Below are 26556 nucleotides of genomic sequence, written 5' to 3' on the forward strand. Positions count from 1 at the left end.
GCTTAAGGTGGGATTTGGCATTGTGATAACGGACTCTTTTGGGGATGGTCTTGGCTCGGGGCTATTTGGAAGAAGCGCGGGGTTGGGCACCTTTCATGCTGAGGCTGGTGCCATCCTCTGTGGGCTTGAATTCGCACTCTCTGTTGGATTTTCTGTCTATAGTTGTGGAAGGTGATTCTTTACAGGTAATATCTAAGCTTAATTCTCTAGAGGTTTTGCTCCATCTTTGTGACAATCTCATTGCTGATATTCTGGCCTAGAAGATTTCACTTTTGTTCTTTTAGACATGCGAGAAGGTTGGCTAATATGGTTGCCCATGAGTTAGCTAAACTTGGAAAACTATCTTCTGAGGATGGTCTATCCATTGAGGAATGTCCTTCTATTATGCATTTTGTAACTACAGATAAACCTTCTTATTAATAAAATGTTATTTTCTTCTCAAAAAAAAAAGAAAGAATTATTGTCGAGTACGGATCACTATTTGGACCCGTTACCCATACCCATACCCATTTGATGTCGAACCCTCCACGGATCAAATTCAAATAGAGCCACTTAGGCCGACCGGTGTCACCGGACCATCCATCATTCTCAAAGCAGTAGCGCACACACGCTCCATGGCCATGGCGACCACCCTCCGAAGACTTTCCTCCCAAATGCACCGCCTCCCTAGTCTTTCTCCCTTCACCCATTCCCTAAGCGCTCGATCCTCCGCCTCCAGCTCCTCCTCGGCCAAGGTTGCTGACCGGATTGTGAAGCTCTCCGCAATCGATTGGGAGGGCAAGAAGCGTGAGGTGATCGGACTCTCAGGGTATACCCTTCTCAAGGCTCTTAAGAACACCGGGCTGATTGACCCTGAGTGCCACCGTCTGGATGAGATCGATGCTTGCTCGTCAGAGTGCGAGGTCAGCATTGCCCAGGAGTGGCTCGATAAACTGCCCCCTCGATCCTACCAGGAGGAGAAAATCCTCAGGAGCAATTCCAGGACTAGGAGTTTGAAAAAGGATTCTAGGCTTGGTTGCCAGGTCGTTCTCAATCACGAACTCCAAGGTATGGTCGTCGCAGTCCCTGAACCCAAACCCTGGGATACTGCTTAAGAAAGGATTCTGAACACTGTCTATGCGTTTGGTTCCTTAGCTTCTTTTTTTTTTTCATATTTGGGAATGAAAATTTCAAATAATGTAACTGCAAACTTTGAAAACTGATTGATTTTAGGTGTAATAATCTAAACTGGCTTGTGCCAAGGTTGTACATTGACTTCTGTGATTTAGCCATATTGCACAATATGGCTCCAGTTGATCTTTTCCTATGGTTTAAAGTACTTTCCTCCTTGTTCAAATTCTGTGTTTTTGCTGATTCTTTGCCTCTTGTGTAAATGGCAATGACCCTAGAAAGTAGAAACTTGATTTTCGTAATAAGTGGTATGAGATGGGCCAATAAAATGACATGTCGCATTTGTTCATTGCCAGAATTTGTTGTAGTACTCCTGAGGATTATGACATTTTGTGGAGAAAAATATTAGGATTGGCTTAGATGAGATCCTATGAAATGGAATATGTGTTGGGCAATGGAATGCCTGAGTTTATTGGCGACACATATGAAAAGAGATAAATTAGTATAGACTATGAAACATACTTAGACTGATTCCACTGAAAAATCTTCTTGAGTAATCAATCTTAGGAGGGGAAAGATTTAAGAGTGATCACTGGGAGGAGGAGAATATTAGAGTGGTAAGCTATTAATGGAGACTGGAGAGGTATATTGGGGTGTCTTATTTAAAGTAAGGCTATGGATTTGAAAATGGGAAATGTTCTTTTAAGTTTTCAATGTTGTAGATCACTTAAGAGGAGGGTTTTGAACATTGGGACCTTTAAATGGAAGTCAAGACTCAAGAGTGTCTACTGATGTAGTTATCTAGTCGGGGAAGTTTAGCAGTGAAGAACTTGAACTATCCACATCCACAACCTTAAGAAAAAGGAGAAAATATTTTGTATGAGGTTTTTTTTTTTTTTTTTTTTGTAATCGACAACGACACTATACAAGTTTGTCTTTTGTACATTTGATATGGAGTTGAACTCGGGTTGTCAAGCCCGTGCACACAAAAGAGGTGAGGAGTTGGTAAATCATATTATTATATACTGTAAATGGACAACAAAACTATTTGATGTGACTACATATATATATATATAATTTCTTGTGTTGGAGGCTGGCTGGGTGACTGAAGATGGAGTTAACTGCCGGGGCATTCAATCGAGTAGAAAGGATGCCAAAAGGAACTTTAGCTTTCTCCTCTTGGTCAATGTTAAATAATAATATGGTGAGGAATCCTTGGTAGCAGATGTTAAAGGATGGTGCTTTAACCAATTTTCTCATTGCCATAGTGTGAGCAATTTAATGTAAATGAGTAGTATTATTTCAATGTTTTTAATTGGATTGAACTTCTTTGGTGCCTTACTAAAAATTATTATTATTATTATTATTTTTTATCATTTCTATAGAATGTTCTTGAGTCTTAGATTTCAACGTTGTTTAATTTAATGAGATATATTTGTGTGTGATGTTGCCTTCTTCCAGTAAATCTCGAAATATCATGGAGAGAGGTAATGAAAGGTCAAGTTTTGTTCTGTTGGCCTTTTACTAATTCCCCCAACGATATGGTAGATTTTTTCAAAATATGAATATGATCTATGAGAACAAGTGGCATTACATGAAAGTCAACTAAGTACTGTAAAGTCTGTAATAGGTTTTATATTCTTATCTTATTGAGGTCATAAGCTGCCTGACATACTCTACCATATTTTGGTCACAAGGGTAGACTTTGATTGTTGAAAAATTGTTCAAAGACTTCTCTTTTAATTGCCAATTTGCCAAACTCCAAAGAAGTTGGAGTCTAGAAAGAGTCAAATATTCTGGGTTGGTTTCAACTCCCGACTTTCTCATCATCCATCTTAAACCCAAATATATAATCAATTAAGCTATTGCTCCATGGTTATTTATATCCTAAATATTAAATCATAACTCCTAAACTCTTAATATGTGATTTGTGAAGGGAAAAAAAAAACCCTCATGATTTTGTAAGGAAATTGTACCCAATACTAACTAAAAGAGTTTTGGAACATTCAACTTTGCTATTCATTCTTGAAGTCTTCATTTTCCAAATAAACAAACGTCTCATGGCACCATCCGGCATCCGTACCTTTCTTCTACAACTGTCAACTTCCTCCAACTGAAAATATTCTGGTATAATCCAACGTCCAACGGCCGCAATCCATAATTAGAACCAGACCAATTCAACAGGTCATTACGCGTTTTTGAACGCGCAAACTCTGATAACTCCAATAAGGAGGAGAGCCAAATAAATACTCTCAAACCACGTAAATTTCTCAGTCGTTAATCTCTCCCTCCTTCTATCAACCGTTGTTCTTATGGCTTCTCCTTATTATTAGCAACCTTATAATCCATCTCTCTTCTTCTCTTCCAACTTTTGTACCCAATTCGAGTTCTCTGATCTTCAATTCATTGTGTTTTTTGCTCTTCGAACTCTCCTCCAAGGAAACTTGGGTGTGTGTAGTACTTAATTATCTCACAATCTCTTCACTTTTAGTACTCCTCCACCCTTTTTTCCTTTCCTTTTTGGAGTGATGGATCCGGCAGAGTCGCGCCGGGTTTTCCAAATGTTCGATAAGAACGGAGACGGGAAGATCACAAAGAAGGAACTGAACGATTCGCTAGAGAACTTGGGTATCTACATTCCTGATAAAGACTTGGTTCAAATGATCGAAAAGATAGACGTGAACGGGGACGGGTATGTGGACATCGATGAATTCGGGGCGTTGTATCAGAATATAATGGGGGAGAGGGATGAAGAGGAGGACATGAGGGAAGCATTCAACGTGTTTGATCAAAATGGAGATGGGTTTATCACAGTTGAGGAACTGAGGTCTGTTTTGGCTTCATTGGGGCTGAAACAAGGAAGAACAATAGAGGATTGTAGGAAGATGATAAACAAAGTTGACGTTGATGGAGATGGAATGGTTAACTTCAAGGAGTTTAAAAAGATGATGAAAGGTGGTGGATTTGCTTCCCTGAGTTCTTAATAGCAGAGAGAGAATGAATTAAGTACTTGTTTTTTTGTTTTGTTTTTGGTATAATAGATTGGAGGTGAAACCAGAAAGAAATGATTATTTGGAGTGCCCTTTTGACAGAGGAAACCTCCTGTAAACATTTCATTTGAAAGAGCATCACAAGTGTATTGTCCTCTTTTTTGTTTTATGCTTTGGAAATTCTCTGGTGTTTCTTTGTATTTTCAGCTTATTGTCCATCAAGAGTGTGTCATTTTTGAATATGATGTGAAAGTAACTTTTATTGCAATTGAATCCATCATGTGCTTTTGTAGGCCGAAACACCGCTATAGTTGGTCACTTGGTTACTCACTCTCCCAAAGGGGCCAAACTAAAGAGTTTATGCCTTTATGGGTTCTAATGGGGAGGTGGGGATAATTTCTTAAAATAAAACCGTGAGGGAAAAGAATGCCCGTAGAGATACCGACCTTTGGATGCAAATAACAGAAAATATGGAAATATCAGTGTCTATCACACTAGTTGGATATGGAAGATATGATCCTATGGATTAGTTGGATGCTACAATATCTATTACACATTGGATATAAGCATTATCATTGGCTAACGATACATCAATTTCTTCTTTCTATAATACAGTGATCCTAATCTTAGATGTCTCTGAAGTTCCATGACTTTTGAGTAAGAACAGAATTCATCAACTGGTTTCCCAGAAAAGTAAAAGGAACAAAAACCAGTATACTGTTAAATTAAAAACAGGGAAGTTCAAAGTGAACACCACAAGCTTCATAGATTGCAATCATTTTTCTGATATATAACGCCTTCAATATTCAGAACTAAGGTACTTGACAATCAATTCAAAAGCTCCTGAATCAACAGACGGACCATTAAGATCCTTGTTATTGGACAAATTGACAGAATGACAACTAAATTTGAACTTCTACTACGTGATAAGATGGTTAAAAGCAATTGCATCAGTATCAAGTGGGGTTCATAAGCAGAGAGAAGTCAAAGAAAAATATTTAAGAAAACTGTACAGGCAGTGCTCTATACATTTCATCAATCTGACTTCCCAAGCTGTTCATTTTCGAGCTCCCTTGCATTCATGACAATATCCTGAACTCTTTCTTGAAATGTGTTCAATATGTTTTTCTACATATCACAGTACCATGCGCAACTGTTCCTAGTATGCAGCACAGCAACGTTTGCATCCTTGTTTCTCATTGTTAAGCTCATGGGTCGGCACTCATGTTCTCTGATCCTTTTCATCCTGCAAGCTGGGGGCGCAGGAAGGGGTGATTAAAGACAATAAGAAAACAACGTTAAATTAATGGATACAGAATGTTCTCTAAACTATCCACAATCTCCATCCCTCGGCTGCTCATTTTCAAGTTCCCTTATGTTCTTAACAATATCCTGAACTCTTTCGGACAAGTGATCGGTATGTTCCTCGACGTAATTCAACAACACGTGTAGTTGTTCCTGGTACGCTGCACATCTACGTTTACATTTTTGTCTCTCATTATTAAGCTCCAGGGTCAGTTCCCGTATTCTCTGATCCTTCTCATCCTGAAAGGTGGGAGAGCAGAGAGGGTGATTAAGGACAATGATAAGGAAGGAAACAAAGCTAAATCAGGGAAAGAAATTATACAGTGGTGCCTACGATTATGACCATAGGCCTAATCACCTAGGAGGGCTCAGAAATCACAATTCATAATTACATGTAAAATCTCGAAAAACTTGCATGGTTTTGGCAGAAAAAGATTTTGTTTGATTTCATTTTTTGCCAAACTATTTAGCTAGTCCATGTACTGTAAAAAAGGCTAGCTGGCTAGCTCAAAGGCCCAGAACAGTGATGTGAGACCTAGAGTAGAATTTAACATCAACTAATAGTAGCAGAAAGCATGGATTAAGTTCAAAATCCTAACAATTGCTGATGTATGGTTGGAAGAAACTTGTCCTGAAATGCTCGTCCATTGGAAGTTCAAGTATGTTCAAACCAACCAGTTCAGGATGCCAGTTGGTAACAAATGGCTCACAGCAACCACTCAACTCTACATGCAGTTTGATGCTCATGATATTGACTATGATAGTACATCTTGCACATGTGCCCGTATTCATCCAGTTAAATGAGAAGAGAAGATTACATACCTCACCAATTAAACTTTTTGCAGATCCCCGCCAAGGTACTTTACTAGGGGACAATAACGTGTGGTTATGCTCCTTTACATATTTGGTGACAACCCACTTAGCTCCATCCCTTAAGGCCACCCTAAGCATTGCAGAACAGCCTTCCCGGGTGATTGGTGGTGGAGGAAGAACTCTGTCTTTCCTGTACGTGTATTTCTTTTCACGAAAACCTTCTTTTGAACAAACAAAATCCTGTCCAATAACCAAGTTATTTATGCGTGACCTCCGGTTATGATGTATGCGTACTGTAAATCCTGTCCTCCTGCCATAAGCAACATAAAATTCTCTAGCATCATCTCTGGAATCGAACTCCATGCCAATGTATGGTTCCACAGCATCTTCTGAAGAACCTAAATTTGCAATAGATTGTTCTACAATAGTCTCTTCTCGCTCTGTGCACAAATCAATGTTCTTTGCAAGCTTGTCATCAGACAATTCATCCTCATCATAGCAATCAACATGGTTGGACATTCTTCTTTCATCTGAAGGTATTTGACTTGATTCACTCTCCATTACACTCCTAAGCCAAGTTTAGGAGACCTTTTCATCCCTCAGAAGGCTACAAGAACGAAAGCATCATCTTCATCTTTGCATAAATCATGCACCAAAACCTATGTTGAATATTTTTTTTAAAAAAAGAGAGGAGAAAACAAAAATTAACAAGAACAAAACAAATTGCGTTTGTCAAGCATTGAGAGAATAAAATCGTCCAGTAAAATAGACTCCACAAGATTAGAGAACAGAGAAGGCATAGGGATGTACTCAAAATACCCTTGCTAAATGTGTGAACATTTGGCTTCATCAATCTTACTTCACAAAACTGCCAACAACTTGAGTAATACCAAGACTCCAAGTAAACTTTCTTAACGTCCAAAGACAGTCCATTTGACATTGATATTTATTGCAAAATGTTAGAGCAAGTAAACAATTTGAATTCAACACAGTTGACTTTTCACATGTAAAGGAATTTGGATTAAGCTGAGTTCTGTTGATTACATCAAAATTCTCACATTTCCCACAACCCCAAATTTTTCTGGGGATAAATGAAATGACGCTTTGCACCCATTACTCAAATTGATGGACTCTTTGATTAAATTCTTCAATCTGACCGAAACTCAAAAGATAATCTCTACAAATAAGATATTCAACCACAAATGGAACAAAATTCAGGATAGAAACAGATCTGGGTTTCCATTAAAGTGCGAGAATTCATCGAAAATTTATGAAGCAAAGCAGGATACTATTACAATCATTTTCTATTTCTCTATCCTTGGGCTTTCCAGAGAACCAAACGGAAAGTGACCGACAAAAAATAATTACAAAAACAGTGAAAAGAAAAGTTACTGGGGGAGCTGAAGTAGAAGAGATTAGGCGCTGATGAACGTACCAGAAGCAGTAAAGCTAAATAACCTAGGGTTTGTACATTGGATTTCGGCGTCGGATCGGGAAGATCTCCTCTACGGTCCAGCAATGAAGCCGCAGTTCTCACATGATGGAGGGGAGATGTATGAAATCAGCTCTATGATGTTGGGCTTCGGCCCGCAAAAGCCCACGTAAGCATGATCCAAAAGGATTAAGGACCATAACCAATCAGGTCAACAGTTTTGGGATTGGGCCCACTCACAAATGTCGATCCATAAATAATTGAATTGGGTTTTATCGTCTAATGTAGGCCCAATATCTAATGTACAAAGGGCAAATTAGTATCATAAATAATCGAATTGAATTATCGTTTAATGTAAACCCATATCAAATGTCTAAACGACAAATTTATACGGTGTCATTCTCGGTTTAAAAAGAAAAGAGAAAATAAGGCCAATATGACTTTTTATCGTTTAAAGCATGCTTTCTCAAGAACTAGTTTGTCTGCTTCAAGAAGGAATCTCATTACCCAGGACTATAATAGAATTGACCATTATTTTTTGACAATAATATTGTTTGGATTGAGTGATTTGGGGGAAGGGAAGAAAAGATAAATGGAGTTTTATTTCAATTTCCTTATTTGGATGGTTTAGAAAAAATTGAGGAGGATTTGAAAAAAATTGAGAGGGAAATTTCATTAAATTTTTATCAAAATACTTCATTTACAAAATTATAAGTGAAAAACTTATTTTACCCTTATACAAAATACTTTAAGATAAAAAATAAGGATAAATTAATAAATATTATACCTTCATTTCTCTTCTCTTCCCTTCCCTCCAAATCGCTCAGTCCAAACATGCTTTCAAACACATAACAGAAGAATTCATATACGCGTATAAATCACAACTTCTTGTGTGCATTTAGAAACCCTAAACCTAAATCCTAACACAAGAGAGCTCAAAATCAATACGCATGCAAAAGGTGGTTGCACTGTGGAAAATGATAACCATCCCTTGCACAGAAAATTGACCTGAGGACTGTACACGATTACAAGCTTCTATATAAAAACAAAAAATTATTCACAGAGATGCCTGATACATAAATCCTAACATCGATTGCCAGTCCTATCTATGGTGTGAAAATTTCTGGACCTGAGATTCAACTTTCCTCACATTATCAACAATAACTTGAATTTTTGAAGACAGTTCTTCTGAATGCTCCTCGATGTTGTTCATAAAACTGAATAATCTTTCCCGATAGATGGCACATCGCTGTTCCTGATGCTCCAACTCTCTCGTAAGTTCCTCAATTTTCTTATCCTTGTCACCCTAAAAATGAAATAAAGAAGTTATTGGTTTGCTGATACATAATTGATTCAAATCACTGTTTATAGAAAGATCAAGAAAAAAAATTCATAATCACAAGTCGCAGGTTAAATAAAGGCGACATTGGGAAGGGAGTAATAGATTCCCGTCTTCCCACATGTCTTCCATGTGGGCAGCTGAGTGAGTTTCATGTTTAAAAAAAAAAAAAAGGAGTAATAGATTCCCGACTGCATAACAATAGGCTTGTCATTTTTTCATCTCATACAAAAAAGGTCTTCATCATCAAATAATCCCAATCAAAACTTCATTATTCAAATAACTTTATTTTTTGACATCCAAAGCAGAGCAACCATTTTTTACACTAAAGCACAGAGCACCAGAATATGCATACATAAATCATTACTTAGTCGTATGCTGGAAAACACAATGGCTGCAACCATTAGTGTTTTTGTTTTAAATTGAATTCTTGAAAAGGCATAACTTTTGTCCCTCTATCCATCAGTCCTTTTCCATATAAGATAAAGTTTTACAACAACACAATAATTTCGAATATTCATCGCATTTTATCGTAAGTAGCTTGAATCAGGTTCAAAGAAATACTCAACCAAACCAAACCCGATGTGTTTATTTCAAAAGGCTCGCGGGTACAGTCTGAGTAGATGGTATTCTGCTAAGTCAATATGTAGGTAAATTCATTACACTGCTTGAAACGTAAGACCATGCATCCCCTTTGTGTACCATCTTCGAAAAGTGGCCCCTTAAGTTCTATGGCATAGCTTAATCAAGACAGTGCGAGCCCACTAATCAGAGACCAAAAGCTTATTAGTTATTCTGCAGGCAAACCCTATCATATTCTTTGATTAACAGAGTTGAAATGCACCTTCATATCGATTCTAACTATTGCCACTCGAAATGCTACAATAAGCGTCAACAGTAATTCTATACTACTTGAATGGTATTTAAAAATTGAAAGTTAACAGAGGAAGGGACTTCAATATTAGAATGGAGAACTTAGGGCATTTAGAAAGTTGATAGAGGGATGAATTGACGATTAATGTTTTATAAACCCTATCCAACTTTTTTGAGAAAATCAGAAAAATTCTAGCAAAAGTTTCTCTTCAGAATAGATTCAATGGATAAGAGTATGTTGTCACGGGATAAAATCAATTCTAAAATCCAACGAGTATTTAAATGAGGGTCAGCTGGTCAAGCTATTCATGTTTCAAAACAAAAAAAGAAAAACAAAGACTTACCTCCGTGCTGAACCCATTAGATGTGACAACCAGAGGATGATTATGATCCCTTACGAATCTTGTAACAACCCATTTTCCAGACTTCTCCATTTTGACTAAAATTGTTGCCTTGCAACCCTCTCGTGCACTAGACCGTGGCTTCTTCTCCGGATCAATAAGACCCTTGTGATTAGGAGAAAAACCCTGCTTGTTACATCCAAGTTGACGGGCAAGAGTTCTCCCATCAATCCCAGAAGGACGACGTTGCATGATTCGCACAACAAATCCTAGTTGTCTGGCATATTCCGTATAGTATTTGAGAGCAGAATCTTCCGATTCATATTTCATACCGACACAAGGTTCTAGAATTGCATTTCCTTCTAGACCTGCGTGGGGTTCTATAATTGTATTTACTTCTAACACTTCGGCTTTTTCTTCAATTGAATTCTCTACCGCTGCATCTCCCTTATCCACATCCACTGTCACAATATATCAACGATACAATTTTTTTATTGGTTGGTATGAACAATGAACTTCTTTTCTTCATTTATACAGATTTTGAAACGTTTCATCTCATACCATGAAATTAATAAGAGTGAATTTTGGTGTAGGTTTTGCACTGCAGAATGCACCTATTCAACCCAAAATGCACTGATTGTCTATTTGGAAAACAAAAAATGACTCGCATTTTTCTAATTGAAAAAAAAAATGTCATCCAGACAAACAGTAACACAGAAGGATTTCATTCAAGCAAAACCACCAAATTGGCTCCCTCACCGGAGCACAACGCAGCAATGATAATTCTAGAGTTCTACTTGAATACTTTCTTTTTCTGAAACAGGAAAATAATTTCTAGATTCAAAGAAGAAGATAATCAAGTTCCTAAATTTTCATTTCCCAGAAAACAAATCACAAAGAGCGCACATGAATACTTCAATTTTCTCATCGGAGCCTATAAATACGAACGGAAGTACAAAACGGTATTAAACTGCAAGTCTAATAGAAGATTTAATGCGATAGAATACTAGTTGGAGGGTCAGAAGGATATGGAAACTCACTCATAATGAAATCGAAAGAGCGGTTTGTCCAAACTTAGAGAGCGTCAGCCGTCGGACGGGGATTCAGGGCCTTTTGCTTTGAAACTGCGACAGCCTGAACATAAGGGATCGGTGAGACAAGACGGCAGCTCACCGTTAGCTAGAGAGCGACGGTAAGAACGTCGTCAGACCTTAACGAAAGGGGAATTTTGTAAAAATGACCCTCTCAAAAAGTCAAACCAGAGAAATGACCCACTTTTTTATAAACCGCAAAAATGACCTAGTTTTATATTGCAAAGACCAAATTATCCTTAGAAAACATAACCCACCCTTTGGCTTTTCCCCTTCCCACGAAAACCCACTTCTTTCAAACTCATTTTGCTCGACGGGCTGCTCGACGATTACCGTACAACTTCCGATCATCAGTTTTTGGCAACAGATAAGAGATTTTTCCCCCTCTGAGGTTAGTATCTTACTGGCTCAGTTTTCTGCCTAACATATACTCGATTTTAACTTGGTATTACATGAAAAGGTTTGCATTTTGGTACATACCTATGGTCGGCTTGGGTTTTTGGTGAAACTCTGTTTAATTGGGTGACATTGTGGGTGAAGTCTTGGGTTTTTGGTGGTGCTTGCATGCAGGTGGTCGGACATTATCTGTGTTCCAGTATTCTTAACTTTGTAGTCGAGCATGTATGTTCTGTAGTCGAGCATAATTATTGTGTAGGTCGAGCATTAGTCGAGCAGTTTTATTTCGGTCGGGCATTATGAGTGTTCCAGTTTTCTTAACTTTGTAGTCGAGCATAGCATAACTGTTATAGTCGAGCTTAATTGTTGTGTAGGTCGAGCAGTAGTTGAGCAGTTTTATTTAGGGTCGGGCATTATGTGTGTTCCAGTATTCTTAACTTTGTAGTCGAGCATAGCATAATTGTTGTAGTCGGGCTTAATTGTTGTGTAGGTCGAGCATTAGTCGAGCATAGCAGAATTGTTGTAGTCGAGCATTGTTGTTGTAGTCGAGCATTTAATGTTGTTAATTTTATGTGGTCGAGCATTTTATGAAACTGTGGTCGAGCATATTTATTTTTGTGGTCGAGCAAATGTGTTTTTTTGGTCGAGTATGATGATTGAAGTGAATATTAATTTGGTTATTGTATTTCTTTTCAGATAGACAATTTTTCAAAGAAATGGATTACATGATTGAAATGAAAAATCATTTCCCAGGTAAGGTTAGTGTTTTTTCAAATATATCTGAATCCATAAGCAAAATCAAAAGGAAGCTTAGTGAGGATCAACTGGAGATGTTTAGGAGAACATGCTTTGGCATGTTTCTGGATGTGGGGCACATGAATTTCTCTGGCCAGTTGGTACATCAAGCTCTACTACGACAAGTTGTAAACTCTGCTAAAGAAGAATATGGTGTGATATTATTCAGGTTCAAATTTGCTGGAAAGAGGGCAACATTTTCTATTGCTGAATTTGCTCTTATCACTGGTTTGTTATGTGGTGATGTCCCTCCCCTGTCTAGCTTGATTGACACTTTTGTGCATAGGATTAGGGACTTGTATTTTGGTGGAAATAAGAGCATTGGTAGAAATAAGTTAGATGAAGTTTTCATGAGTTGTGATCCTGAACCTGGAAAGGAAGAAGATGTGTTGAAGCTAGCTCTGGTATATTTTTTGGAATCTGTTTTACTGCCTAGGGAGCGTAGTAGGAACATAGATATTCAGTGGTTGCAATTGGTTGATAATGTTAATGTATTTAATAAGTATCCATGGGGATCTGTGAGCTACGCACGTACTGCAAAGTCTCTTGCATCTGTCATGGTAGGTCGTGCTGAAAAATTTAAAAAAAGATCGACAAAGATGGAAAAGTACAGCATATATGGATTCCCGCTAGTACTTCAGGTAGTACTTAAATTATTTTGAAACAAGTTTATGCTTTGTGTTGTGAATATATCTTTGAAAAATAATGTTGTTTGCAGATATGGCTTTATGAAGCGGTGCCGCGCATCGGTATGTCTTATGCAAATGTGAGGGAAGAAAACCGGTTTCCCCGAATATTGAACTGGAGCAGCACTGCCACTCCAGAATCTAATGCTATTGTCTCCAATATTTTTGATATGAAAAAGGTATATATTGCATGGTATATATTGCATGATATATATATATATATATATATTAATGTTTTCCATGCTTATTTGTTACAGCTAGAAGTGCATGATACGCTTGCCCTACTGATTTAGAGTTAGGGCAGGAATATTTGAGTAGTATTGGGAGCCCCAAGTTAAAGGAGACGACCAATGTTGTGGGGAGCTCCAAGACAAAGAAGAAGAGCTCAAAGAAGAAGAGCAATGTAGCGGATAAGGGCAATGTTGCGGTGGATGCGTTTGAGAATTTGTTTGGAGATGAGGACAATAATCGCCACAACCCTGAGATTGAGCGGGAGGATGATCCAATGGGAAGAGTAAGTTTATTCTTTGTTTTTTATGTTTTTTTTGGTCGGACATTAATTCTTTGTTTTGTTCTTAGATTAATTCATTTGTTCACATTTTTTTCATTGTGCAGGTTATTGAGAAGTTATTTGGGATGGAGAAGTTGTTGATTGAGCAGAAAAAAATAAATAGGTTGTTGAGGAATGAGGTTACAACTTATTTTGATGCATTTTTCCAGTCTGTGGAGGATAATATGAAGACAGTAGTGGAATTTAGAATAGGAACTAACATGGAGGTGGATGATGAGGTTCTAAGTGATGAGATTGAACCTCAAAACAAGGGGTTGGAGAATAAGGAGAATGATACGAAGGAGGAGGAGGATAAGGTGGAGGAAAATGAGGAAAAGGTGGAGAATGAGGAGAAGGAGGATGATGTAGTTCAAGTAAAAGAGAATAAGGAGAAGGAGTCGGAGCCGGAGCCGGAGCCGGAGCAGGAGCAGGAGCAGGAGCAGGAGGAGGTGGAGGAGGAGAAGGTGGAGAAGGAAGAAGTTGGAGTTCAAGTAAAAGAGAATGAGGAGAAGGATGAGAATAAGGAGGAGGAGGAGGAGGATGAGGAGGTGGAGGAGGAGGAGGTGGAGAAGGAAGAAGCTGGAGTTCAAATAAAAGAGAATGAGAAGAAGGAGGAAAAGGATGAGAATGAGGAGGTTATAGTTGGAAGAAATGATGCGGAGTTGCCAAGTATGGAGCTGGAAGCTGTGGATGAACTATTAGAGCTTTCAAAGCATCGGTTTACACCAGAGAAGATAAACAAGGACTCTGAAGGAGTGGAGGAGATTAGAGAGTCTCAGTTTCCCACGGCTACACCAGGTGGCACACGCAAGTATACCAGAAATAAGAATAAGCGTGCGAAGAGGCCTGGACCACAAACAAAAACACCATTTACCTCCCCCAGCTTCAAGAGGAGGAAACTTATGGTGGAAAATGAGACAGTTAATCCATTGACAGACGCTCCAATATTACAGTTGAAGCGAGCGTATCCAAAGGAATGGGCACGCGATTTACTTGCTTTTATGAAAGACAATACACTTGAAAGTAAGTTGATAAGTTGGGAGCCATGTCAAGTAGACAAGAATTGGTTTGTGGATGCCATCAGACCTGAAACCTGGTTATCGGACAAGGTAATTATTATGTACTGAAAATTTTTATTTTGAAAAGATATATGATGAAAATTTCTTTAACATATTCATAATCTTTATGTAGCACCTTGATGTGGCAATGTACCATATTCATAGAAGGATTGCCAATAACCCTGAAGTTTTTAAGAAGAAGTCTGCAGTGCTCGACAGTTTTTTCTTTGTAAGTATATTTCCAACTAGTTAGACCATAACTTTTGTAAAGTATATCAATAGCTACTTTAACCTATTACAAACTGAACAGGTCCGGGTTACGCAGGCTTTCATACTTTTCAATGAAAGCAAGGATTGTTCTTGGGACAATGATAATCTGATTTTGGACTATGTAATAGGAGAAAGTCCAGTGAAATCTGTGTCTTGGTCTAACGTAGACTACGTTTACTTCCCTGCCAACTTCAACAATGCACATTGGGTGGCTGTAGAGATGATCTTGGGGGAAAGACAGATTAACGTGTATGACTCACTTACAAGCTGCACAAAAATTCCAAAATTTAATGAATTAATGCAGCCCTTGAAGTTGATGATGCCATACATATTAAGAGCAGCTGCGATAAATGATGAAAATCTCTCTCCCTGGAAACTTAAAAGGGTACCATCCTGCCCTCAACAAAATAATGGGTAAGTTAAGTTCAAATTCTGTGTGTAATTGTAGTCCATGTTACATGAGTTAGTTAGGACATTAACATATTTTTTTATGACAGAGGAGATTGTGGCATGTTCACCATCAAGTTCATTGAAGTATTAACTGCAAGCATGCCAGTTAGTCTGATAACTCAAGAGGACATGGTATTCTACAGGAAAAAGTTCACTATGGAGGCATGGGGTGGAGAATTTTTAATGTAAATATGCTTTATATTCATGGTCAAGCAACTTTTTTTGTCAGTCGAGCATGTATATTTTGCCAGTTTTTGTGAATAGTATATGAAAAAGTCTGATTTTAATGTAGTCGAGCTTACATTTACTTAGTCGAGCATGTATGTTCTGTAGTCGAGCATGTATTGTCTTAGTCGAGCATTTGTTTTCTTTAGTCGATCATTTGTTTTCTTTAGTTGAGCATTTTTTAAAGTAGTCGAGCTTATATGTTCTATAGTCGAGCATATGATCTTTAGTCGAGCATTTGTTTCTATAGTCGAGCATTTTTATGTAGTCGAGCATTTGTTTTCTTTAGTCGAGCATTGATGTTCTGTAGTCGAGCATCTGTTTTCTTTAGTCGAGCATGTATTTTCTTAGTCAAGCATTTGTTCACACCTGCCTAGTTAACATGCACGAACTTATTCAATAAAAAACACGCACAAACCTGTACAGTGACATTTCTAAATCGGCAAGCAGCCAATGCATGAACGCACGGCAATTGTTGCATTTGAAACTTCCTGCACGTGCATGTTCTGTCATGAAAGTTCACCTCGCCATCTCCGAAGCCATCCCGTACATAGAACTCGATAAGACTTATTGGTTCAACCAACATACGTGAAGCCCTTTCATTCCGCTTTGTCATTTTTTTCTCAACCTTCTTGCACAATTGGGACGTTATGGATGCCGCTTTTGTACGACGCTCATGAAACCACCTTTGAATTAAGGATCTCAATTGCTCAACCAACGTTGTTATTGGAAGACCCCGCACATCACGTAGTGCAGCATTCATACTTTCTGCAATGTTGGTAGTGAGTATACTGTACCTATATCCGGGAAAATGTGCACGAGACCACTTATCGAATCCGGCATCCTCTAGATATTTATATGCCTTGCCACCTTCAAAACCACGGATCTGTGTCATTAGATGTTCAAAATCTGAAATACGGTAAGCCTTTGCTGCCTTGAAATATATGGGAAACACGGCATCATCAATTTTTTTGGCCTTCATGTTCTGTTTGATATGGTGCATGCAATGCCCATGATAAGATTCCGGAAATACAAGTGAAACACCTCTCTCAATACTTTTATGCCTATCCGATATCAATGATAGTTCCGAGAAATCTTCAAGTGCAAGTGCAACTCGCAGTTTCTCGAAAAACCATTCCCAAGATGCATTATTCTCGGAATCTCCAACCCCAAAAGCCACTGGATAAATTTTCTTGTTGCCATCTTGAGCAGCGGCAACAAAGAGCGTGCCCATGTACTTGCCCTTTAGGTGAGTACCATCAACGGCGATGACAGGTCGCATTGCACTCCGAAATCCTCTTAACGAAGCACCGAGAGCCATGAAAAAATATTTAAACCTTTTCTCGTGATCGGACTCTATATAAGTTATCGTACCAGGATTATTCTTCTCTAACTTGGAACAATAGTGTGGCAAGTAAGAAAAGGAATCTTCAGGCGTTCCTCGCACTGATTCCAAGGCAGCTTCCCTAGCCCTCCAAGCTTTATCATAGCTAATATTAACACCAAATTCCTGCCGCACATCCTGTATTATGTCTTTTGGTCGGTAAATATGACCAACACCATTATATTTTGACTTAATGCATTCTCCAATAACCTTTCCTGATGCTTGCATATGACTTCGATTAATAAAGTCCAAAGAGCATTTGTGATTGTCATTAAGCCTCGTCACCTTAAACAACTCCGAATCCTTGACTCTTATAGATCGCATACGCCACTCGCACCCTTTAGCAGCACATTGAATCATAAAAAGAGTTTTGGTCGACTTAATAACGCGAAATTGGAAGTTCTTGCTCATAGCATACATAGCAATATATTTTTGTAACTCTTTTTTGTCTGAATAAATCTGCCCAATCGCAACTTTACCACCCCAATAGCTATTGCTACTATTACTCCCAACAAAGTTCGACGTACCAAGCGAATTTGAGCCAATGTTATTGTTGCTAGGAGGCCCATCCGCTAAGTTACCGCCCGCACATGGAGGCGGGTGTCGATGAAGTACCGAACTTTCAATCCCATTATTATCCACTTGAAAGTCATCAACCTCAATATTTTCTTGATAGTCATCAGCCCCATCATCAATATCTGCATTATCTTTATCGTATCGACTAAAACCACATTCATTAAAACCCATGCATCCGGCTTAAGGACTAATCGGATCGTTGTCAAAATCAGCATGTAAAGGTAATTCACTGCCACACTGTCGCGACTGCTGCGTATTAGGAACAAAGCCCACATCTTGTGAATGAAATTGTTCCCGCTGAGGAGGAATGAAACTTACATCTTGAGAAACAAACTCTCTCTGATGAATTGTTACACAAAGTGGAGTTCCAGGTCTTCGAGGATCATCATTTTGCCTAAGAAAGAATTGCAAGTCACGGTCGTTGCCTAGCACCATCGGTTCCATATCAAAATGTGTATTATAAGCAAATTTCATCAACAATTCACCAGCACTACGATCCACTTCAATCAACTCATATATCAAATCCACAAATTCCGCAAAAGAAATTGTTTCGGACACTATTACACCTTGGCTTTTCCCACCTTTGTATTTGCAAATCCCTCGACAAATTTCCCATTGGCCACCATAGAGGATCACAAAATCAATAGATGTCATTCCTGAAAATAACAAAAAACCATAAAAAAAAGTATAATAAGTTGCTCGACCATAAAAACTTAAATGCTCGACCATAAACAACTTTGCTCGACCATAAAAACACAAATGCTCGACCATAAACAACTTTGCTCGACCAAAAACAACTTTGCTCGACCATAAACAACTTTGATCGACCATAAAAACACAAATGCTCGACCATAATACAACTTTACTCGACCATAAAACACAAATTCTCGACCATAAACAACTTTGCTCGACCATAAAAACACAAATTCTCGACCATAAACAACTTTGCTCGACCATGAAAACATAAATGCTCGACCATAAAAACACAAATGCTCGACTACATATATATTTGTTCGACTACAAACTCAATATGCTTAACTACACAGATGCTATGAGTAGATAATGTGTTCGTTCAGAACTTCACATGCACTTGAGAAACATATGGAACAAAATTACTCAGAATATAGATGTACTCGCTTGTCAAAAGTGATATGAAATGTTAACCAACGAACCTCTCTTCAGACTTGCGATAACGAAGATCACAAATAACTCAGAACCCGAACCTGATCTGGCTTTTTCGAGCTCTATAGAACAAATAAGATGATGAGAAATAGCCGATCGAGTGCAGATAAGATGATGAGAAATAGCTGTTAAGAGGGTTATGTGTATTCTGGTATTGTGAGTGGAAGAAAGGATATTTCAACATTAGGGGTATTTGGGTCCAAAAAATTACAAGGTAGGTCATTTTTGCGGTTTATAAAAAAATGGGTCATTTCTCTGGTTTGACTTTTTGAGAAGGTCATTTTTACAAAATTCCCTAACGAAAGAACAACATTTCTGACTTATTTGGAGACCCGGTGGTGGATCTCGGACTCATCGGTTAGCGATTATTCGGAGCGGGTTGTGAATTACTTTTCCGGAGCTATAGTGAATTCTTTAAGGGGAAAACTGAATTTTCCGGTTAACGGGTAGGTTAAACTGGAACGGGTAAATGGGTGGGCAAGTTTTACTTCTAAGTTCTAACCCATATATTGAAGAAGCATGGCCAACGAACAATACCCATCTTAAACGCCACCGTCTCTGCTCAACGATCACTTCTGACCTCTGACTTCTGGCTGTTGCAGTTCTAAAGCAAGAACCGAAGCCTTGAACCGCCGTTCTCCGGTTCTCTCCAAGTTCGGACAAAACATCTTTCTGGATTGCAATTATTTCGAGTGAGTTTCTTATCCTCTGTCACTCCAATTCCATTAATTCTGCGGCATCGTTGTATTCATGCGCGTCTTTTGTTTTGTGGTTTTGAGCTTCATTATCATGTTCAGGCCCGGTCTCATTGGTTAGAGATCATCTTTATACCGAGAAAATTTTCATTGTTCGTTCTTCTCTATTTTTTTTTTTTGGGTTTCATTTTTGGAATGATATTTGGGAAATGGCGAAATGCATTATGGAACTGAAAATTTAGTAACTGTGTGATCAAATGGTTAACTAAAGGTAGTGGAGATGGTGTTACTGATGATATAGGTGAAAATTTGTTTGAAATCAATGCTTATATGCATCGCACAGTGACTGTAGACTGAAATTATGGCTGCAATGGTTTGTTTTCTCAGATTGGGTTTGGGTTAGCCGCGGTGTCATTTTTCTCAGTGTCGTTGCTGACCGAAATATGTTTTGATTTTATTGATGGAAAATATATCCTCTAAATCTTGGAATCTGGTGCAAGATTTGCAGAAAGCCCTTCTTACCTTATCAATTGAATTCCTTAATAGTATCCATAGATTCATTTTAAATTGTTTTATAACTTATCAAGGTGCTTTCTTTCCTATTGATGCGGTTGATACTAATAGAAGATGCAAAAATGTTCTATTGCAGTGGATGAACATCCTTCTTTGAGCGACGATGGGGACTTGGATAATATGGTAGAAACTTCTAACGGAAAAGAGTTAGCTTCAGACGATGGAAGTTCCGAAATGGAGCCATATGTAGGCATGGAGTTCGAATCTGAAGAGGCGGCCAAGGTATTTTATGATGTCTATGCCACTCATGTGGGATTCATCATTCGTGTAGATGCATTTCGCCGATCAATGCGTGATGCAAAGGTTGTTTGGCGTCGACTTGTTTGTAATAAAGAGGGATTTCGTAAGTTGCGGCCCAAAAGAAGTGAAAATAGGAAACCTCGAGCAGTCACTAGGGAAGGTTGTAAAGCAATGATTGTTGTGAAGAAGGAAAAAACAGGCAAATGGGTTGTAACAGGATTTGTAAAGGAACATAATCATCCTCTGGTAGCCATCCCCATCAACGATCGTCGAAATGTGCTGTTATCTCAAACACCGGTGAGTGCTTACATAGTGAATGTCATGTTCATGTCATTGGATTGCGTTGCATTGGGTTTTGTATTAAGTGCATTCTAATGTGTTTCATATATTTCAATACTTCTTCATGAAAATGTTGAACAATATTTGAAGCTCTCAAAAGTTGGATTTTCAAATTAGTCTACTAGAATTTATACGACACATGGATACTCAACACTGTATGTTGGTTCATTCCCCTTGAACCGTGTTGCAGTACATGTGTAAAATATATAGGAATCTGCTTGTCACTCGACTTATGAAATCAGAGAAATCTAATGTTAAACAAACTACCAATGTGTTCATGCAATAAAACTTGGAAAGGAGTCAACTTTTTGTTTGCCTTTTATACATTATACATATAGAAGTTTGGATAATGAAACTGGCTTGCAATAAAGGATAGAGTAATAATTTTTTTGGTTGGGTTACAAGCTTATATGGTGAGGATTGACTTTGGCAGAATTCGAAATTAGTGAAACGTCAATAGGAGATGAGCATCGGTTTCAACTATACGATGTATGTCAAAAACAGAACATCAGAGGTTGGAGGTAGGTGAATCAGGGACATTGCTACCAGGAACCCGCGTCAGATAGACTATTTGATACACAGGAGCAAGATAGTGTAGTTGCTTTGAAGGGATCAGGTTTTGGTGGATTTTCTGGTAACTCTGATATCCCGACGTATAGTGAATGTGGACTGTGTCTTTAATAGAGCTTACCGTCTCCCTGTTTATTGCTTTTGTTTGTACAATCTCTCTCCTCGCCCGTCCCCCTTCCCTGTACATCCTGTGGAAAACAATTTGATATTTCGATTTTGAAAAGAGAGGTTAATTCTTGCTGTTTTGTGCTAGTTCTCCCTTTTTGTCATCCTAATTGATTAAGATAATCGAAACGGTCTTCCATTAGATGTGGCAGAATGAAGGTTCTATCTTAGGAAAGATTAACAACGGTATGTGCCTCTCTAGTTTTACCCATAGATTAGGCATAATCATTTTTTCTTCATTGCTTGGATTCCTGCAGCTACTGTAGCATATATTTTCTTGTGCTCTTTTAGCATCTTCATTTCGACGTATACAATATTTTCATGAATCATTTTTTGATATTATTCAGGACGAGAAAGATGTGAAGATACGAGAATTGAATGCAAAATTACAGCGAGAACGAAAGCGCTCTGCAGCTCTGCAAGAGCAGCTATCCATGGTTTTGACAGAGATGGAGGAGCATTCCAATCACCTATCAAGAAACATTGAAGATATAGTTCAAAGTGTCAAAGACATTGAATCAAAGAGGTCAGGCACTTGCACATAGCTGATGTTTCTTGGCTTGTATTGTACAAATATCTTTGATGTTGTTTTCTTTTCTAGTCTCGGCTGTGCTAGACATTTCAGCAACTGGGGATCCCAGTGATCCTAGTTGTTTTAGTTGCTAAGGTGTATGGACAACATTTATTTTAATTTTCATCCATACACCTCAACAACTGACTGAGATCACTAGGATCCTAGCTGCTGGGATGTTTATCTTTTTCGTTCTGATCTATAGTCCGAATAGTAGGTTGATTTGGACTTTTAACTGTTCAAATTTAACATATTTGGTATTAGTGAGTGCAACCTAAGCTTACGAAAAATCACACCTTTTTTCCAGTTTAGTGTAAGTAAGAGTCACTATTAGGCAACAGTTTAATTGATGCCAATATGCCATAGATTCTTCTATTTTTGCAGTAAGGCCCGCCCAGCCTCATTTTTACAGGCTTTTAAGCCTATTTTGCCCATGGGCCATATTTGGGCTTGAGCCTCTGATCACCTGCTTGAATGTGGGTTGAGCTTAGGATTGTTTGAGGCTTTAGATCCCAGTCCGGACCGGGCTCTGGCCAACGTGCATCCCTACCTGAGCAGTTCTGCTTATTTTTAAGACCACAACTTGTCAACTACAAACAACAAATGCAACCCCTCTTAAGAGTCCAAGACCCCTGAGAAAAGAAAGAAGAAAAAAACCCTCCTCACAAGGTCTCTTTGCTTGGCCCATGGGCCTGAATTAAGCCAATGTCCAATATGTTTTTTGTTGGAAGGCCCAATATAGTTGAATGAACTCATGACGCATTTCTTGACTACTAACAATCACATCTCATGACCTTGACTGCCAAGATCTTCATTCTGCAAAACATGACTTCCAAGTAAAGTTTCCTAATTTGATTGATCTGAGGGACCTGGGATTCAGGATGAAATTCTCCAAACCCTAACAAAGGGAACATGCTATTGAATTTCATATGCAGCTATGTTAACACATCTTTATCCAACAAAATCATAGAATTGTACTGCAAAAACAATGACCAAGGCAAAAAATCAGTCCTCTCTACACATCGCATTTCTCACAATAAAAACACTTCATCATAGAGAACAAAGTTAGAGAAGAATATCCAGTCAGTAGAAGCCAATGCCTAAGACAAGGAATCATCCCTCTAAAGTTTCAGCTTTTACATCGACAATAGAAGAGTCCGATCGTCTCATTCATCGCGCACAATCTATAAGTCGGGTAGAGCCATAACAAAATATGGAACCAAATCCAAAGCAATCTTTTATCACACTGAAAATATTCTTGAATGAACTCATGATGCACTGCAAGATTGCATATATAAGGACATTGGAGTGCTTGTAACATATAACATTTATATTGACTGGAGAAGAAAGACACAAATTGACTCCCAAAAAGCATATAACAGATCAGTTCATCACTGTTTCAAACCAAAAAATGGAACTAAAATACTCTATTCATGCTCATCTGTGCAATAATTTATCAGACCTTCAATGAACTAAAAATTCATACAAATCAAGATACATAAAATCCTAAACAATGAGGTGTAGTATCTAAAATGAGTGAGTAGTATTGTCACCTCAACAGGCCATATTGTTTATAAGTAGCAGAATATGGTGTGTGTCGAGATCATATACAGCTAGTCATGCATTCAATCAAGTTGAAAAATTGACGAAAAATTGAAACTCAAATGTTACTTCAAAACTAATGCTTTCCCCCAAAATGCTAGGCCAAGTTCAAGTAAGCATTGACATGGGTGATCTCAATGAAGATTTTGTAAGCCTGGTAACTGGAAAGAAGGATAACCAAAATAACAATCTGCATCACACATGACAAGATCGATTCCCCAATGCTCCCAAAACCTTAAGCTTTGAATTATTCCTCTTACTTGTAATTGGTCAGAGTAAACATAATATAAGGCAGGTCCTAACTTAAGTTAGAATACCATTCCTATGAAGTTGAGCAGACATAGTTTATGCTACTCTCTGTATTACTCTCATAGCAAGCCAATAGCCATGGCTGTGTAGTTTAAACTAGTCCTTTCACTACTTAATGCATACAGAATCTCAAGCACATTGAATACGCCTTTGAACAAATAAAGTGAATTGCCCCATAAAACGTCAGCTGAACATCAAGATACAACACATGTTTCTTCATTGCATACCAGACGATCAAGTCATGCCCATGCCTTGAATTCATTTACAGATATACTTCAAACCCACCCCTTCACATTCAACCAAGCCTAAACAGCAAATAGAAAGAGAACTCAATAGTGCACTAAATTCTGCCATTGCTAACAGATCAAGCACTCGCATAACAGAAATTACATACGAATACAGCACCATCTCCATCCAAAGTAATCTAAAACATTCCATCAGACAAAATTTCAACAACAATAAATACCCAAGATTTCAAATCATGCCACCATATCTTCCCTTTTTTTTTTTGCAATCTGATAGTACCATTACACAACAATCATGCAAATTTCCATGACACAGAGAATAATTTAGTGTAGAAAAGCATAAACAGCAGTTGAAATGTAAACCAAGAGTGCAGAGGAAACCAGGATAACCAAAGCCGTTGTGGCATGAACCGCGCTCTTACTTCCACAAGACAACAACCCCAACCGAATCTCGATCACATTCACCATTGAAAGCATCAAGAACAGGCACCCCATCACCGAACCCACAGCAGATCCCAGCATCCCAAAACGCAGCACTTTGAGGTTTATATGTGCCCTGAATGCCTCATCAACATCTTTACTATTAAGCAAGTTGATTGCCAGCTTGAGCCCCTGAGCGACTAGAGAAGAGAAGAGGAAGAAGCTGAAGGAAACAACCTCGAAAACAAGGAGCTTTTTAACGACATCGATTCCGGCATCACAAGCTGTCCGATTCTCGAGGCTGCGTTGTCCTGGCGTGGTTAAAGAAAGACCCACAAAGACGGCGATCGTGAAAAGGGAATTAACGTTAACCAGACCGTCAAGGGCGGTCACGTGAACGCTTGTTGTGGAGGAGGAAGAAGATCCAGAGGAGGTTGAGTTCACCCTCTGTTGGTTGTCGTACTCTTTTGGGTACCGTTCGGATCTGCAAAAATTAGAAAATTAATTAAAAAAGAAACAGAAAATCAATCAAATGCCATCAGAATTCAGAGGGTCGGAATGCATAGAAATAGCAAGAAATCCCAAGAGGGAGAGAGAGAAAACGCACTCGTCCATGTGAAAACCTTGGTAATGAGAGAGGAATTATTGATTGATCATTGAAAGGCAAACCCCTTTTTCTCTGGGGTTGGTAAGTAATTGCTTGAAGGGTTTCGATTGAAAGATATGTTTTCTTGGAAGAAGACGAGAGTGAGAGAGATGCCCTTCTCTTTGCTTTGTGCTGCTTTTTGCTGCTTTTTGCTTTTTTAAGGGGTTTAGTTTGATGTAATGTAACGAGGGACGGGACGAATCAATGTCCGAAAAGGACAGCTGGTAGCCATTCTCTAGTCTTGGCTTCGTGAGTAACGTGTTTTATTTAGTTTATAGCACGGGTTCTAATTTCCGCTCCAAATCCATCAAAAATTATATTAAATCATGAATTTTTTAAAAATGATATATTATAGTTTATGGGTTAGAAATTAGTGTTTATGATTTAGGGTTTAATTTTTAATATTTAGGGTTTAGAATTTAAGATTTAGAAAAAAAATTCTCAAAATTTATTATATTATTAACATTATTAACATCAAACCCTTTTTTTGTGGTCTAAATTTGCGCTTCTTAAATTCTCAAGTTTGCATCATGAAATTCAAATCAATGTCCACAAACTTTTTTTATAATTAATTTTGCATTCTGAATCTGTTTGAATGTGATTGGTTTAGGCTTTGTTGTGAAAGCCACAAAAACCCTAACTCTTAAATGAGTTTAAAGGCTTTTATTTTAAGGCGATACACTTGCATATGAATAATCAATGCTTACATTAATTGAAACATTCTCCAGCACCTGCCCATTCCCAATCATTCAATGGGACCTAGGATTGATTAGTTTAAAGCACCGAAATAGTTGAGATAGCTAGCGTTACCGTCCACATGTTATGTCACTCAAAACGAACTTCAAGTATCAACTCAAGTTAATACCTTTTTTTGGATAACCAAGAAACCATCCAACCCAACATGTTTTTTGGATAGGTGAGTGGATGTAGGTCAAACCCATGCAAGTAAGAGCCCATAAGGGGGACAAACCTACAAAACTAAGATTCTACATAGAAACATCCAGCTGGTTCGTTCGAACTCCCAACCTCGGACGTCATACTCATATTCCCTGACTCCGAAAAGATAACCAATTAAGCTATCACCAAATGGTTAATACCTTCCGACACGCAACACGCACAAAAAGATTATTTTAAAGCACCAAAATAGTTGAGATAGCTAGCACTACCGTTCACATGTTATGTCACTCAAAGCAAACTCCAAGTACAACTCAACCTAACACATTCCGATACTTTTTCTTTTTTTTGATAACCAAAGAACCACCTAGCCCAACATGCTTTTTGGACAGCTAAATGAACGTAAACCTCAAACTATCAA

At 38.2% G+C, this 26556-nt stretch overlaps 8 protein-coding genes across 9 annotated transcripts; 4 read left to right on the top strand and 4 right to left on the bottom strand.

The window, feature by feature from the left end:
• The first annotated feature begins 528 nt into the window (after nt 1–528).
• LOC120007836 lies at nt 529–1318 on the top strand. The gene has a single exon (XM_038858299.1). The coding sequence runs from the start codon at nt 615–617 to the stop codon at nt 1092–1094; it is 480 nt and encodes a 159-aa protein (XP_038714227.1). The 5' UTR covers nt 529–614; the 3' UTR covers nt 1095–1318.
• A 2036-nt stretch (nt 1319–3354) lies between these two features.
• LOC120007874 (calmodulin-like protein 3) lies at nt 3355–4379 on the top strand. Its single transcript, XM_038858346.1, has one exon. It carries the CDS (start codon nt 3639–3641, stop codon nt 4092–4094), a length of 456 nt encoding a protein of 151 aa, XP_038714274.1. The 5' UTR covers nt 3355–3638; the 3' UTR covers nt 4095–4379.
• A 488-nt stretch (nt 4380–4867) lies between these two features.
• LOC120006904 (protein FAR1-RELATED SEQUENCE 12-like) lies at nt 4868–7802 on the bottom strand. 2 transcript variants are annotated; one of them, XM_038857024.1, is made up of 3 exons: nt 7654–7802; nt 6228–6825; nt 4868–5645 (listed from the first exon to the last, which is right to left on the bottom strand). In XM_038857024.1, the coding sequence occupies exons 2-3, from the start codon at nt 6777–6779 to the stop codon at nt 5430–5432; spliced, it is 768 nt and encodes a 255-aa protein (XP_038712952.1). In that variant the 5' UTR covers nt 6780–6825; nt 7654–7802; the 3' UTR covers nt 4868–5429. The 2 variants fall into 2 exon arrangements, with proteins under 2 accessions (XP_038712952.1, XP_038712951.1); XM_038857023.1 differs by having other exon boundaries at nt 6228–6877; nt 7654–7801.
• A 714-nt stretch (nt 7803–8516) lies between these two features.
• Nucleotides 8517–11418, bottom strand: LOC120006836 (protein FAR-RED IMPAIRED RESPONSE 1-like). Its single transcript, XM_038856941.1, has 3 exons — nt 11244–11418; nt 10207–10664; nt 8517–8956 (listed from the first exon to the last, which is right to left on the bottom strand). Exons 1-3 carry the CDS (start codon nt 11245–11247, stop codon nt 8753–8755), a joined length of 666 nt encoding a protein of 221 aa, XP_038712869.1. The 5' UTR covers nt 11248–11418; the 3' UTR covers nt 8517–8752.
• Nucleotides 11419–12565: 1147 nt separating this feature from the next.
• Nucleotides 12566–15688, top strand: LOC120008043. The gene is made up of 8 exons (XM_038858547.1): nt 12566–13126; nt 13204–13350; nt 13476–13685; nt 13787–14095; nt 14270–14830; nt 14913–15008; nt 15090–15463; nt 15547–15688. The coding sequence occupies exons 1-8, from the start codon at nt 12566–12568 to the stop codon at nt 15686–15688; spliced, it is 2400 nt and encodes a 799-aa protein (XP_038714475.1).
• A 280-nt stretch (nt 15689–15968) lies between these two features.
• LOC120008044 lies at nt 15969–17855 on the bottom strand. The gene is made up of 2 exons (XM_038858548.1): nt 16143–17855; nt 15969–16097 (listed from the first exon to the last, which is right to left on the bottom strand). The coding sequence occupies exons 1-2, from the start codon at nt 17853–17855 to the stop codon at nt 15969–15971; spliced, it is 1842 nt and encodes a 613-aa protein (XP_038714476.1).
• Nucleotides 17856–19400: 1545 nt separating this feature from the next.
• LOC120006837 (protein FAR1-RELATED SEQUENCE 5-like) lies at nt 19401–22048 on the top strand. The gene is made up of 3 exons (XM_038856942.1): nt 19401–19558; nt 20211–20671; nt 21796–22048. Coding segments are annotated over exons 1-3 (660 nt in total). The 5' UTR covers nt 19401–19557; the 3' UTR covers nt 21994–22048.
• A 2221-nt stretch (nt 22049–24269) lies between these two features.
• Nucleotides 24270–25386, bottom strand: LOC120007056. Its single transcript, XM_038857220.1, has 2 exons — nt 25203–25386; nt 24270–25079 (listed from the first exon to the last, which is right to left on the bottom strand). Exons 1-2 carry the CDS (start codon nt 25208–25210, stop codon nt 24500–24502), a joined length of 588 nt encoding a protein of 195 aa, XP_038713148.1. The 5' UTR covers nt 25211–25386; the 3' UTR covers nt 24270–24499.
• Nucleotides 25387–26556: the final 1170 nt, after the last annotated feature.

The sequence above is a fragment of the Tripterygium wilfordii genome, chromosome 10 (assembly GCF_013401445.1).
Source record: "Tripterygium wilfordii isolate XIE 37 chromosome 10, ASM1340144v1, whole genome shotgun sequence".
Taxonomy (NCBI): Eukaryota; Viridiplantae; Streptophyta; class Magnoliopsida; order Celastrales; family Celastraceae; genus Tripterygium; species Tripterygium wilfordii.

Coding starts and splice junctions, on each gene's coding strand:
- LOC120007836 (XM_038858299.1), top strand. CDS start 615: ATGGCCATGGCGACCACCCTCCGAAGACTTTCCTCCCAAATGCACCGC.
- LOC120007874 (XM_038858346.1), top strand. CDS start 3,639: ATGGATCCGGCAGAGTCGCGCCGGGTTTTCCAAATGTTCGATAAGAAC.
- LOC120006904 (XM_038857024.1), bottom strand. CDS start 6,779: ATGGAGAGTGAATCAAGTCAAATACCTTCAGATGAAAGAAGAATGTCC. Junction 5,646..6,227: donor CAAAAAGTTTAATTGGTGAG/GTATGTAATCTT, acceptor CCCACCTTTCAG/GATGAGAAGGATCAGAGAAT.
- LOC120006836 (XM_038856941.1), bottom strand. Junction 8,957..10,206: donor CTAATGGGTTCAGCACGGAG/GTAAGTCTTTGT, acceptor TTTCATTTTTAG/GGTGACAAGGATAAGAAAAT.
- LOC120008043 (XM_038858547.1), top strand. CDS start 12,566: ATGAATTTCTCTGGCCAGTTGGTACATCAAGCTCTACTACGACAAGTT. Junction 13,351..13,475: donor ATATTTTTGATATGAAAAAG/GTATATATTGCA, acceptor GAGTTAGGGCAG/GAATATTTGAGTAGTATTGG. Junction 13,686..13,786: donor AGGATGATCCAATGGGAAGA/GTAAGTTTATTC, acceptor TTCATTGTGCAG/GTTATTGAGAAGTTATTTGG.
- LOC120008044 (XM_038858548.1), bottom strand. CDS start 17,855: ATGGGTTTTAATGAATGTGGTTTTAGTCGATACGATAAAGATAATGCA. Junction 16,098..16,142: donor TTAGAAATGTCACTGTACAG/GTTTGTGCGTGT, acceptor CATGTTAACTAG/GCAGGTGTGAACAAATGCTT.
- LOC120006837 (XM_038856942.1), top strand. Junction 20,672..21,795: donor TGCTGTTATCTCAAACACCG/GTGAGTGCTTAC, acceptor GATATTATTCAG/GACGAGAAAGATGTGAAGAT.